The 13,938-nt window shown below is 47.2% G+C and overlaps 1 protein-coding gene across 1 annotated transcript in view; it reads left to right on the forward strand.

Annotated features, from left to right (window-relative positions):
- LOC107120134 (teneurin-4-like) overlaps positions 1-8,399 on the forward strand; it is a gene marked incomplete at its 5' end in the record, with an annotated part of 82,661 nt that extends 74,262 nt beyond the window's left edge. Inside the window, 2 exon segments of the mRNA XM_015422781.1 lie at positions 3,009-3,151; positions 7,641-8,399. Of these exon segments, the coding sequence (XP_015278267.1) occupies positions 3,009-3,151; positions 7,641-8,399 (902 nt within the window).
- Between the last annotated feature and the right edge of the window lie 5,539 nt (positions 8,400-13,938).

A 13,938-nucleotide genomic window follows, 5' to 3' on the forward strand; every position in this document is an offset into this window, starting at 1 on the left:
GGCAGACGTGTAGCTACAGTGGGGCAATTTGGGGCTCTGCCCCCTCTAATGTGAGGCATGCCCCACAAAAGCTGCTGCCCCTCAGAGGCAGGGAAGGTGTGCGGCTGCCTCATCCTCCCCCTCCCCTGCTGCCCCACAAAATTTCCCCATGCCCCACCAACCCAAAATTTCTGGCTATGGGGGCTGTCTCCAGGTGTTTCCCAATCTGGATCTGGCAACCCTATGCCTTATTCCCCCCCCCACCAGTGGCCAGAGGTGACCTGACAACCCTACTCTGGGGGGGGGGCGGGAAGCAAATTGTAGTGCATTATTTTGGGGCGCCCCTCTAGCCTGAGGTTTCTGCAGTACAAATTCACAGGAAAAATCCTCTGCCCGGCATAAAACATCATTGATCATTGCTGTGATTCATATAGCAGATGGGTAGATAAGGGGCGCTCAGGTGGTTTTGTTTTGAAGCGAATGTTCATCGAATGGCTTTTTTTAAAAAAATAATGACAATATTGCTTTTTATCTCTTAAATCCTCCAAGATGCAGGGTTTCCGTGCCCTACACATAGGTAAGCGGATAGGGTCGGTCACCCCTCTGCTCTACTTTGGTTCATTAGCTGATAACGTGGTTTTCTATCCGGTATTGCCAGGAGACGCCATCCCCTCGGCTTGCGGATAAATACCAAAAAAGAAGAAAAGATAACCGTTTCCCTTATCTTGTTGATTGAGGACTTAGACTGAGCGAGAAGCAATTTATCCTTAGGTGGCTGAAATACTGCTCCAGGACAGATAAATTCACAGAAGAGGTGTGAATTCAGCTCCCGTTCTCTCAAACCCAAGCTCAGCTCTCTGGCCAGTAGATTCCACTGGCCCATTCAGACTGATCTGCAGGTGTTCTTGATGTCACATTGCTTCCTCCTTGGCCAATACGTCCTGTGCAGAATCAACTGCTGTGTCGCCATCTTTCAGTCACCATGGTTTCCTTGTTGCTGCAAAATAGTAAAAAACCCAGTAGCGACTTTAAGACTAACAACCTTTATTGTAGCATAAGCTTTCAAGAAACACAGCTCTTTTCGTCAGATGCAGCTGATGAAGAGAGCTGTGTTTCTCGAAAGCTTGTGCTACAATAAAGTTTGTTAGTTTTAAACGTGCTACTGGGCTTTTTACATGGTCTCCTTGTTTGCTACCCATTTTGATTTTGTTAGCTCAGCCTCTGTGTCTAGGGTGTCAAACATGTGGCCCGGGGGCCGGATTAGGCCCCCGGAGGGCTTCCATCAGGCCTGCAGTGGAACTGACCCTCTCCTGCTTCCAGTCCTGCTGCTGCTGCTGCATCGTAGCTTGCTTCGCCAGAATCTCTTAATCACTCGGCCATGTCATGTTTTAACCTGGGTCCTAGACTTCAGAACTCTGAGCATGAGACTTCTGTGGGGAACATCAATAAATCAAAAGTGGGTTTGCGGCTTAGAGCTCATGTTTTAAGCATGTTTTTATATTAAGTAAAAAAAAACCCCTTCATGTTTGCGTCCTTTATAAAGTTTATATCCCCGCTACCTGGCATGACATTTTATGCCACACATGGCCCGGCCCAACAAGGTCTCATTTATGTCAGATCCGGCCCTCATAACAAATGAGTTCGACACCCCTTGCTCTATGCTATATTTTTATTTAATATATTTTTCTATATCAGAGCTGCCAGGATTTGGGTCCTGTAGTAAGTCAAAGGAATGATAATTTTTTTACAAAATCAGTTGCTCTTGAGCTTTTTGAAAAGGGAACCACTTGGAAACTTTACTTTTGGGGACCTCCCGTGCAAATAGGGGTGCCAACCTCCAGGTGAGACCTGGGGAGCTCACGGAATCACAGTTCAGCTCCAGGCTACAGAGATCAGTTCCCCTGGAGAACATTGGATGCTTTGGAGGGTGGACTCTGTGGTATTGTACTCCACTGAGGTCCCTGGAACGTGAAGCCTATTTTTTTATTTTCCTTTTTAATATTTATAAATACATAGCAGTACTGAGCAACCGGCAGTTATCTCATGACTATTCTGCATATTATTACAAGCAGACCTAGTGGCCTAGACCAGTGATGGCGAACCTTTTAGAGACCGAGTGCCCAAATTGCGACCCAAAACCCACTTATTTATCGCAAAGTGCCAACACGGCAATTTAACCTGAATACTGAGGTTTTACTTTAGAAAAAACAACTCAGACGCTAACTTAAGATGATCCAGACAAAGTCAGGAAAGCAATCCCAAATGCTTTCATTTACTTAAAATTATTTGGCAGAGAATTCGACACTTTAATGATGGTCTGGGCCTGGCTGGAGTGATGGCACACGTGCCCACAGAGAGAGCTCTGAGTGCCACCTCTGGCACCCGTGCCATAGGTTCGCCACCACTGGCCTAGACTAACCCGGTCGACTTAGAGCTAGGAAGCTGAGCAAGGTCGGTACTTGGATGGGAGGACCACCAAGGAAGGTTGTGCAGAGGAAGGCGATGGCCAACCACCTCTCAACGTCTCTTGCCTTGAAAACCCCGTGAGATGGAACTTCATGGGGCCAGAATGTGTCCATTGCAACTCAACGGCACACTTATCTTTTCCTGCGTGTTATGCAGAGGCAAACCTAAATTTGCCATCGAGCCTCCCAGAGCATCCTCCCACAACTCACCCTGATCCCCCTTCTGGCCTTGTGGCCCACTATTGTGTCCCACCCCACCATTTGAGAACAACTGCATTAAATACAGATGTTCCTCTGGAGAGGGATTCTCAGCTAAGCCAGAATCAGGCACCACTTGCAGATGCATACTTAGCAATTCAGGGACACTTCCAAATCTATTCTTCTTGACATGATTTAACACTCACAGCTAGCCCAAACCCTATTTTCTCCACTTGGGTGGGATGGTTGGGTGTTCCACCTCTGAAACGTGCACCACTTGACTGCTCTTTCTGGCCGCCATATGTCTTGCTGCGCAGTTAGCAGATGAGCAGATGACTTCCAGTTTTTTCTTTTCTACCCATCTAGATGTCAACAGCTGGCTGCTTACCTTCGGGTTTCAACTACACAATGTCATCCCCGGATATCCTAAACCTGATGTGGAAGCTGTGGAGCCCTCTTATGAACTTACCCACACACAACTGAAAACGCAAGAATGGGACAATAGCAAGGTAACCCAACGGAATTGCATGGAATGGCAATCTCACCCTCTTCCCTCCCTCACACACAGGATTGTCCCTTTGTTTCTTCTTTCGTGCTTAGCAGCCCCTATGTCTCTTTTCTTCTTTTTTGTTGGTCTGTGGCTGTCCCACCCAGTCACGTTATTATATATTTAGAAGCTGGCCCAGCCCAGGGAACTGAGGGATGAGACAAAATCACCTTCTTAATGTATACTTCTGAAATGGCACACAAGAGTTCAAAATAAACAAATATTTTATTTAACATGTAGGGGGAAAGATCAGGTAGAAACAGGGGTGGGATGTATGAGGTGGACAGTTGATAATAACTGAGGTAACTTTGTAATCACACTAATTTGTTGCCAGCAAGTAGGTGTTTTTGCTTTTCAACAAAGTCTTTGAAAACTTTGAGAAGAGAGGCTTCCTTTTCAGTGTCTGCTTAAACACTCAAGCCTAGTTGTCTGAATTTCGCTGACTCATCAAATTTTAGAAGGCAGGGACAACAGAGTTCCTAGAATCCTTCTATAAACATAAATCAGGGATCACTCCTCTCTTTAGAGTTATCTCCCTTTTCACTGGGCAGGGATTACCTCTTTAGACTAGAAGCTTGAATGGGGATCTTCCATGATCCTCCCACTCCTCTTTTGCTTCCATCCCAGTCCACAGTCGATGCTAAACAGCCTGTTCTTCAACTGTCAGTTCCCGACTGTCATTTCTTAAGTGACGCTTTTCATAGAGTTCTGTTTGAACAGCCTGTCACTCAAAGGCTCTCAAACTTTACCAGGCATTAACCCTTGACAGTTCATCCCACCTGGACTCACCTGTTTCTGTGGCTTCAAGAACACCCTCTCTTGGGGTGTTGCTAAATTATGGAACATGAGAAGTTGCCTTCTGCTGAGTCAGAACATCTTGCCCCATATCGTCTGCTCTAACTGGCAGCAGCTCTCCAGGGGCTGGGGTAGGGTTGTGAGGTCCTGACCTCGCACCAGTAGGGGGTGGGTGGGAGCTTTCCAGGAGTGGGGGGGCAGGGTGATGTCGCCATGTGCGATGTCCCCAGTATGATGACATCACACAGAAGAGACGTCATCATGCTAGGGACATTGTATGGTGACTCTCTCGTTTTTGGGCAAATTCTACGGTAAAACTGGGCTCAAACCACAGAGTTTCATGTGGTGTCATCACGTCAGGGACTTCACGTGGGGTCATAGCTGTTGGGAGTGGGGTTTCCCCCGCCGGCCAGTGGCGGGCAGGAGCCCACAAAATCAGGGAGCCCCCGCTCCCATCTGGGGACTGGCAACCCTAGGATGGGGAAGACAAAGCTATATTATCTCCGTCATATAAAGATGCCAGGATTGGCTCTGGGATCTCGTACCGGCAGCGCACGTACTCTTCTAACGGGAAACCATTCTTGTTTCTTAAGACTCTTTCATTCAGAGGCGCAAATTGCCATTGGCCTGTTCACCCAGGGTGCTCCAGGAGGCTCAGTGGCAGAGCACTTCCGTGGCATACAGAAAGTCCCCATTGCAATCCCCGCCATCTTCAGTTGTCTCCATTAGCAGGTGCTGAGAAGGACTTTTCTCCTCCTGAGCCTGTGGAGAGCTGCTGCCAGTATTAGCCGATGATTGTGGTCTTAGGTGGGCCAGTGGTCTGACTCAGTCTAAAGCAGCTGCGTATGTTCTGCTGTCATGGCTCCAAGGCTCATGGCGCTCCCGCCCTTGCACCTGGCCACGGCAGTGTTCCGGGTTAGAGTACAGGGCTAGGATCAAGAATACCCAGGTTCGAATCCCCTGTCTGCCGTGGAAGCTTGCTTGGGCCAGTCGCCCACATTCGTCATAACCTACCTCCCAGAGTTGTTGTGCCGATAAAAAAGAGGAAGGGAGAGTGATGTGATAAGCCCCTTTGTGTCCCCAGTGGGGAGGAAAACGGTATAAATGAGCTAAAACAAATTGCTACAGTGAAACACTTTTCCAATTGGTAAAAAAGCTCTGAACCTGGGACTCGGCCAGATCTTGGATTCAAATCTCCCAGTGCCCTTATTTGCTGGACCAAGGCAGTCCTCGCTTCTGATGTTGTACCATTCTTCTTTATCTCAACAGTTTGCTTAAAGCCGCAGCATTATCAGAGGTCTGTCTCTGTGCCTCTCTCTCTCTCTCTCTCCCCACTCAAATGGCATTTTCTATTTCCCTTCTTCACTAGTTCACTTAAGGGGAAATTCATGATGGAAGATGAAACAGACTGGATAGAAAAAAAATTTCAAAGGCAGGCTACTCTCTCGCTTTGAACTCTGCATAATCTGTTTGCGTCCTTTCCCTTTTTATTTTCACAGCCACGGAGCACACGGGTTGTTTTTCATATGGAGAAGAAAGCGCTCTTCCCCAATGCATTGCTGTATTATTAAAAGAGTGCATTCAAGGTCGTTAGATCTTAAAATTAAGCAGCTTTTCAGAGACACGGGACTTAACTCTCGTGATAACAGAGAAGTTTTTAGTTATGGCTTTGGCACAGCGCTCGTGATAATATTCCATGCTATCTCGTCAATCGATCTAGTACCTTTTTTTAGTTCTGTCCTTCCCCCAAGTAACTCAGGCAGCGAACACGGTCCACTGTTAGCCGTTTTAGCAATCACAAGATTTCAATCTAGGGAACGAATGGTTGCGAACGTGGATGCAATCAGTTCCACCCAATATCCATAATCTGATAAACTCCAACAAGAGGCCTGCGGGATTCGACTTGCCAAGTAAAGTATGGAAGACGGCTAATAGAATACGAGCAGGCTTTGGCAGTTGTGCAGACCTGTGTTTTAAATGTGGCAAAATACCAGGACTCGAATGCGATTGTGGTGCTGCCCACCAAACTATTTTCCATCTGTCGCAGGAATATGAGTGTCCTGCTTTCCAGGGAGGTGTGACGGAACTCTTGGAACTCCCCCCAGCTGTGACTGAGTGGACTGAAAGCTTAGATATCAGTTTTTAGGAGAATTGCCCAATTGGTCCGCATACCCGTTGTATCAACTTGGTTACATGTCTTATATTATTATGTGCTTCCTGTGTGTAACTCTGCCATATGATAAATAATAATGACCAATGCCATCTCTAAGCTGTTAAGTTTTGTGAGCAAATATTCAACTTTGTGACCTACTGGCACTAAAGCCGCGAGCGAGCGATTTGGCTACTGCATACATTAGTTTGCTCTGGAGCCCTCCTTCCTGAGCGAAGACAAAAACGTGTGAGCCGGAGGCTAAAAAATTGCGAGCTAGCTCACACTCACTCAGCTTAGAGGGTACAGTGATAATGACCCATTTCAGCATCATCATAACCCCCTGAGGTCGATTAGGTTGAGAGGAGAGAGTGAACGACAGGCCCAGAGTCACTCGGAGTGGAGATCTGGACCCAGATCTTCTGGATCCTTGTCTGACACGGTAACCACCACACCACATTGACTGTCCTGGGTCTTCAGCTTTCTGGTATTCCTAGGTAACTGTGTGGACAGGAAGACTGAAGTGGTATCGCCTCTTGAGCCTTGGAGAACAGATGAGATATCAGTCATTTAATATGATGGATGTCCAGCCAGGGCCCAGGCTAGCCCGATCTCGTCAGATCTCAGAAGCTAAGCAGGGTCGGCCCTGGCTAGTTCAGGGAACACCAGGGTCGTGACGCAGAGGCAGGCAATGGCAAACCACCTCTGAAATGTCTCTTGCCTTAAAAAAAAACCCAAATCTCCCTCGCCACCTAGTGGTGCATAACTTTAAAAGAGCTCGAACTTCTGTCTGCCAGACAATCTTAGGATCTCCTGGCTATACTACATGCACTGCCATACAATATTAATTATTGTTAGTTATTAGTGGATAGGGCTAGTAACAATTATGATTCCTGTGTGCAAGAAGTAGAAGATTACCAATTGCCAGATGTTGGAGACTATTAATGAGATAACTCCCTCCATTGTCCTCTGCTGATGAGTCTCCCTGGGCATCTGGCTGAAATTGTATGAATCTACTTAAAGGGCTGTGGATAGATCTTGGGTCTGACCCAGCAAAACAGCTCATAGTTAAACGTATCTCTGGCGATGGAAAATGCTATCAAGTTGCAGCTGATTCATGGCAACCCCGTAGGGGAGGTTTCAAGGCAAGAGACATACAGAGGTGGTTTGCCATTGCCTGCCTCTGCTTAGTAACCCTGGACTTCTTTTGCGGTCTCTCATCTAAGTACTCACCAGAGCCGACCCTGCTTTGCTTCCAAGATCTGATAAGATTGAGCTAGCTCGGGCCATCCCGGCCAGGGGGGGAAATGTGTCTCTATGAACATAAAAACAGTGCAGTAGTTTAAGCGCAACAGCATCCTATGCGGAAGAAGTTAAGCAAGCTAAAAATCGTGTGTCCTTAAAGGACTGGGAAACGTTAGTTGTCATGCAGAAATGTCATTCCATGCCACTGACCTCTAACACTGATTTCTCCCCTTCCTTCCTCTTTTATTGCCTTCCTGTTCAGTCAATCTTGGGAGTACAGTGTGAAGTACAGAAACAGCTGAAGGCTTTTGTCACCCTGGAGCGCTTTGAACAGATCTACAGCTCGAGCATTGCCGGATGCCACGAGGCCAAGGAGGACAATAACTTTGCTTCAGGAGGCTCTGTCATCGGCAAGGGGGTCAAGTTTGCCATGAAGGATGGGCGGGTGGCCACTGACATTATCAGCACGGCGAACGAGGACGGGCGGAGGATCGCAGCCATACTGAACAACGCTCACTACCTGGAGAACTTGCACTTCACCATCGAGGGCACGGACACACACTATTTCGTCAAGCAAGGGCCATCGGACAGCGACCTGTCCATTCTGGGCCTCACCGGCGGGCGGAGAACCTTGGAGAACGGCGTCAACGTCACCGTCTCCCAAATCAACACAGTGCTTAACGGAAGGACTAGACGTTACACGGACATCCAGCTCCAGCACGGAGCGCTGTGTCTGAACACCCGCTACGGGACCACCTTAGATGAAGAGAAGACCCGCGTGCTGGAGCTGGCCAGGCAACGTGCCGTCGCCCAAGCCTGGGCACGGGAGCAGCAGAGACTGCGGGACGGGGAGGAGGGGACCCGCTCCTGGACAGAAGGGGAGAAGCAGCAGCTGCTAAACACGGGGCGGGTTCAGGGCTACGACGGTTACTTCGTCATCTCCGTGGAGCAGTACCCCGAACTTTCGGACAGCGCGAACAACATCCATTTCATGAGACAGAGTGAGATGGGCAGAAGGTGACAGGGAGGGTTGACGTGTTGACTTCTTGCCAAAGACAGCTACTCTTTTGTGGCCGCGTACCAGACTGTGTTGTACTCAATCCCTTTTTTTTTAATAATAAAAACACACACACACACACACACAAAGATAACGAACAAGGTTGGGGGGGATGAAGTGATAATACTGTTGCACTGTAAGTCATGCAACGTCGTTTTGTTTTCTCATTTGAAAATTTGTCCTCATCTTTTATCATTCTTCTCCCCCCCACCCTCGAGGAGCAGAAGATATATTTTGCCGTAGTACAAACACAGTGAAATCCTTGTGTCCTTTTTCTTTTTTTATAGTCTCTGTCCCCGTTGAGAAGAACGGGGGGAATGAGCTACCCATAAGTCCTTAGTTTATGTCATGCGGCAAGTGAAGGGTTTTCGCCGTGGGGTTCCTACTTTCCCTTCACCCTTCAGCTGGGCAAGAGGGACAGATTTCCAGGAAGGAGCAGGGGGAATACGTGCTTGTAATTTTCTCCTGTGCAAACAGGGGGGAAAGAACAAAAGGGAAGCTGAAGACTGTTCTAAATCTTCTTACCGTTATCCTTCTAGATAATCGCGAGCCTCTAAAAAGAGAGAACTCGCAGGTCACTTTCACATTTCATACCCTTTTCTGAGTGATCCTGCGGCCTCAAGAAATGGCCAAACAAGACAAAATCGCTTCCTCTTAGAGACTTGCGAGGTGGGTCTTTCCCCTTCCCAAGACGGAATAATCTCTTTTTAAAGTTTTTTTAAATGAGTCTTTTTTTACTACGATAGGCTATTTTGTTGTCCCATTTTTGTTTGCGCGAGAGAGCAACAGAATCTGTTTTCCTACACAATTTGTCATCGTCGTCGTCATCATCGATTTGAAACCCGATTACAACTTTGGGGGGAAAGGAAAGGGGGGGGGAAAGATTCACACTCTGCTAGGATAATTTTCTCACACATACCGTCGGCTGAAAAGCACCAGTGATGTATGTTTGTTAATGGCATACCCTTCTTAAATATATAGTATTTCTGTACACCCAGTCCAGTGTCTTAAAAGTCCAATTTTTAGGATGCAAACTCTCCTTTAACAGCAAGAGTGCCAGTATACCAAGAGTAGGCTTACCGTTGGATTGGTGAAACGTTTTCAGCCCTCCCCAGAATTATATCATAAAGTTATACCTTATTCCAGGGGTCCCCAACCTTTCTGAGCTAGGGGCCACCTTTTGAATTCTGACGCACCATGGCGAGTGCGGCCACAAAATGGCTGCCGCAGGGGGCCAAGCCCGCCACAAAATGGCTGCCGTAGCTTCCCTTTAGTCCTCCAGTAAAGATCCTTGTGCTGTGATGGTGGCTGCTGCCAAAGCAACTTTTTAAAAAGAATATGCCCTGCCAATCAAATCTCCATCGGCCAGTCAGAAGTCTTCCTGGGCAAAGGCCCACCTGGCCTGCACACTTTCTAAAAACGCCCAGTATTTGTAGGGGAAAAACCATACCATGCCGGGGTCCCCCTGCCTTAGACTGAAGCAGACCAGTCATCTATCCGTCCATCCCAGGATGGTCTACTATGGCTCCTGTCAGCTCCCCGTAATCTCAGGCATAACGTTTCCCTGCCCTGCTGAAATCTTTTAATCGCAGGTGCTAGAAATCGGAGCTGATGCATTAATTGGAGCTGGTGCACCACTGGGCATTACTTCCTTCCCGGAGCGTCAAGGGGGATTCCCACAACCCAGTGTGCACTGTACCGCCTAGTCTGATCCGTGGATAGGGCCCTTTCTTCTTAGCAAAAAAAAAAATTCCACACTCAGTACTGTCGTGATCTGAGGAGACCCACCCTCTGCTTCCAGGATAAATCACGCAGAATTGCCTAGACCCCCGTCCTTTGTGCAATCCATTCTGGATCTGGGTTTCTAAAGGGTTTGGATTTCGTTGGGTTTATTACTTTTTTAACAATGTCTTGTGGAGCTGAAGGCTACGGAGATCAGAAATAGGGAAACTGGCGCATGCTGGGGGGAGAGGGGGCAGCCGTGGAGGGAGGGAGTTGTTTTCCATATCCAAAAGATACGTTTGCATGTGCATCCCAAGGGGTGACAACTAAGCCCTGCAAGCGGGTCAAAGTACGTTCAAATTATGGGGCAAGATCTGTTCAAGAGTATTGTTTTTAAAGATTTCCAAAGACAGGTTTGGCGCGTGCACTAGACAGACACAGAATAGTGCTCCATAGCCGGATACACATAAAACACCCACTACAAGGGAAGTGTGGAGAAGATGGTCATATGGATTCATCCAAAACCGGGGAGGTGACTCATACCATCGTGTGAGGATATCCCCATAACTTTACATGCTCGTTTTCATATGGCGACAGGCTCATTGCTACAGTGGGGCTTTGGGGGACTCTGCCCCCTTTCTTAAAGGCACAGCCCCACAAGAATTTATCTGGTAAATGCTTTTTTCAATCATTTTAAAACTTTTTTTAAAGGCATGTGCTCATTTAAGCAGAGCAGGGTGATGTCGTTGACGAATTCCCACACTGAGCAAGGGGGTTGGAGTAGGTGACCTCTAGGATACCTTCTATCTCTGTCTCAAGTAACTGGTCTCCTTTAAGAGAGTTTTTTAGGTTAAATGTTAGCTTTCTTGACTATAAAAGTCATCACCCCCCACCTGCCAGCTTGTTCTCAGAATTGTTGCTTAGGCTGGCAGAAGTGATTAACTTGCAGCAGCTGAGAATTGTCATCTAAACTGGTTGACAGCTTGCAATTTAGAGTTCTATCCTGGTAACAAGTTTCTTTTGGCTAAATGGCTTTCCTTTCTTGCACTGAGAACTGCAGCTCCACCAGAAAAAACTAGCCCCACAAGCCACAAAATCCTGGCTTCAGGCCTCTACAGCGATAGGGTCCTCCAAAGCTGCACCAACCTGTTGAGGTCTTCTTAAAAATTGTCGGTTGTACTCATTTGCACAGCTTTTGAAGACCAGGCTTTTATAGGAACACCGCAAGATCCCAAGGGCCTCTTGTCAAGATTAAAAGCTCCATGCGCAGAGTGGGACGTCCGTGACCTTATCTCACCAGGCATGTGCAAGTGGCTTCCTTGGTGCTTCCTTTTTGACCAACATGAATAGAGGGCTCCTTCTGAAGCACGTTCCTGATGCTCTGTAGTGTAAGAAGAGCACTGTTAGTGCTTATCCCCTTGAGGAGCTCTCGATAAACCCACCCAAATATGTGCAGTGGTGGAATTGTACCAGGGCATGTTGTTGGGCCAAGCGGAAATTCAACATTTAAGTGTCTTTACCACCACCACCACAACCAAGAATGGATTCTTTAGAGCAGCGAGTTCTGGCCACAAGGAGCTGTCCAGAAAATTAGAGTTAGGACCATGTTCCATTGACATCAATGGAACTGAACTGGCCTATTCACGACCCATTCATTTCAATGGAAATTGGCACCATCTACTTTTCAGCCTAAGCAGAGTTACGGCCTTCATCTTTGATGGTCTTGGAAGGGAGTAACTCTGGTCAGGATTGCACTGGGAGAGATGTTGACCGTCTTGATAACTCATCTGATACAAAGACGAGCAGGTACACTCTATTATACCTAGCACTGTGGCAGTATGTTTTGTTTCAGATTTCTTCCGGCCACAACTGATCTCTGAGTTTGCTTTAGAGTCATATTACTGTCTAGTTTTTTAGGACCAAAGGATTTTACGCCATTACTTAATTTCATTTCCTAGCTGAGAAGGCTAAGATACGTTTCCCCCCCCACACAAATTTAACAATCAAGTACACAGTAAAGGGGGGGAAAGTGCTTAAACTCTGGAGCTCATTTCAGTGAAGTTCTCTGTGGTCTCGAAATCATTTTTTCTCTCTAAAAAGAAAACCATATTGTTGGGATTGTCGAATAATTCGCCGTGAAGGTGGATTCGGATAACCATGAAAATCCCTTTGTTCTCGATACATGTTAGCTTGTCTGGCGCATTGGTTTCCAACAGTAGTACCCTGGAGACCCACAAGATGTTCAGGGTATAAGCATTCAAAAAATCAAATTTCCCTTTGTAAGATAGGGACCTCTATTCCTACTTGTATCTGATGAAGGAGTCTTTGACTCTCAAAAGCTTATATCCGGAATATCTTGTTGGTCTCTTAAGTTGCTACTGGACTTGAACCCGTCTCTTCTACTGCAGACTGGCACGACTACCCTCTGAGACTATCTTCACTGGTTGTCAGCGGGTTGCTGCGCACTAAGCCAGAATGCGACTCTGGCTGTGTCTTCCAACGTCGTGGCATTGCCACCCTAAAACATACATTGATGCATGCAAGACCTAAGGCGATTGCCAAGCATTGTTCATTGTTCTGTTCAGAACAGAAGTGACAACTCCGAAAGTGATCAGGGATTAGTCATCTGGAGAAAAATGCCGTCAAGTTGCAGCTGACTTATGGCAATCCCGGAAGGTTTTCAGTGTGAGAGACAGAGGTGGTTTTCAGCATTGCTTAGCAACCCTGGGTTTCCTCGGTGGTCTCCCGTCCGAGTACTAACTCGGGCTGACCCTGCTTAGCTTCCAAGATCTGACAAGCTAGGGCTAGCCCGGATTATCCAGGTTCAGGGTATGAGTCATCTCGACCCACTAGATCAGCATCTTCCGTAGGTGTTATAGCCAACAGATTCATTCTAGTTGTGAGAATGAGGAAGTGGTAATAACACAGCCAAGGGTGTCTGAGACGCGTAATACCACCTACAGAACCTTATTATAAGCAGGGCTTGTTTTCTGGGGGAACGCGCTGGAACAGAGTTCCGGAACCTCTTTGACAACATTCTTTTTAAAATGTTTAAACATTTGTGGGTTTTCATTATACAGATTGAAAACTTCATTTCCGTCTTGAGAGTTCTGGCACCTCTTTTTTTTAAAAAAAAACCCAAAACCTGATTATAAGTCCCCGTTTTTCTATACTTGGGTATCTCGTTTGGTTGTATATGCACCGGTGGAATTGTTCCAGGGCATATTTGTTGGGCCATGTGGAATTTCAGCATCTGTGTCTTCTGTCCCCTGCCTCCCCCCCCCCCCAGAATAAATTATCTCGATCAGTGAGTTCTGGATGCAAGGTGCTATCCAGAAAATGTTGTTGGGACCAGGTCCGATTGAAATCAATGGCGCTGAAGTGGACCATTCACGTCTCATTCATTTCCATGGAACTTGGTGGCATCTAACTTTTTCTTTACAATGCGAAGTGGACCGATGGCCATCCTGGGAAGTTGTCAGTGGACATACACATAAGGGGTTGAATCCAGACTCAGTTTTCCAGTGGCAGAATAGAACTTCCCTGCCTCCTCCCTTCCCACGGCCACCCACCAATCGCCATGAAATGCTGCTCCTGGCAGGGGGGGATAGGGGACCCCGAGGTATGGCACGGGGGGGGGGGAGTCCGCAGCAGGAAGGGGAAATTGAAATTTGCCCTTCAGTCTGGATCCAACCCATGGACTAACATATAGAAGGGGAAAGCAGCTAGAGTGTGCTTGGTGCATGCCTGAATTCACCATCCCAGAAGCTTTCTGTAAACA

This window comes from Gekko japonicus, unplaced genomic scaffold (assembly GCF_001447785.1).
Source record: "Gekko japonicus isolate JY-2015 unplaced genomic scaffold, Gekko_japonicus_V1.1 scaffold3519, whole genome shotgun sequence".
NCBI classification, from domain to species: domain Eukaryota; kingdom Metazoa; phylum Chordata; class Lepidosauria; order Squamata; family Gekkonidae; genus Gekko; species Gekko japonicus.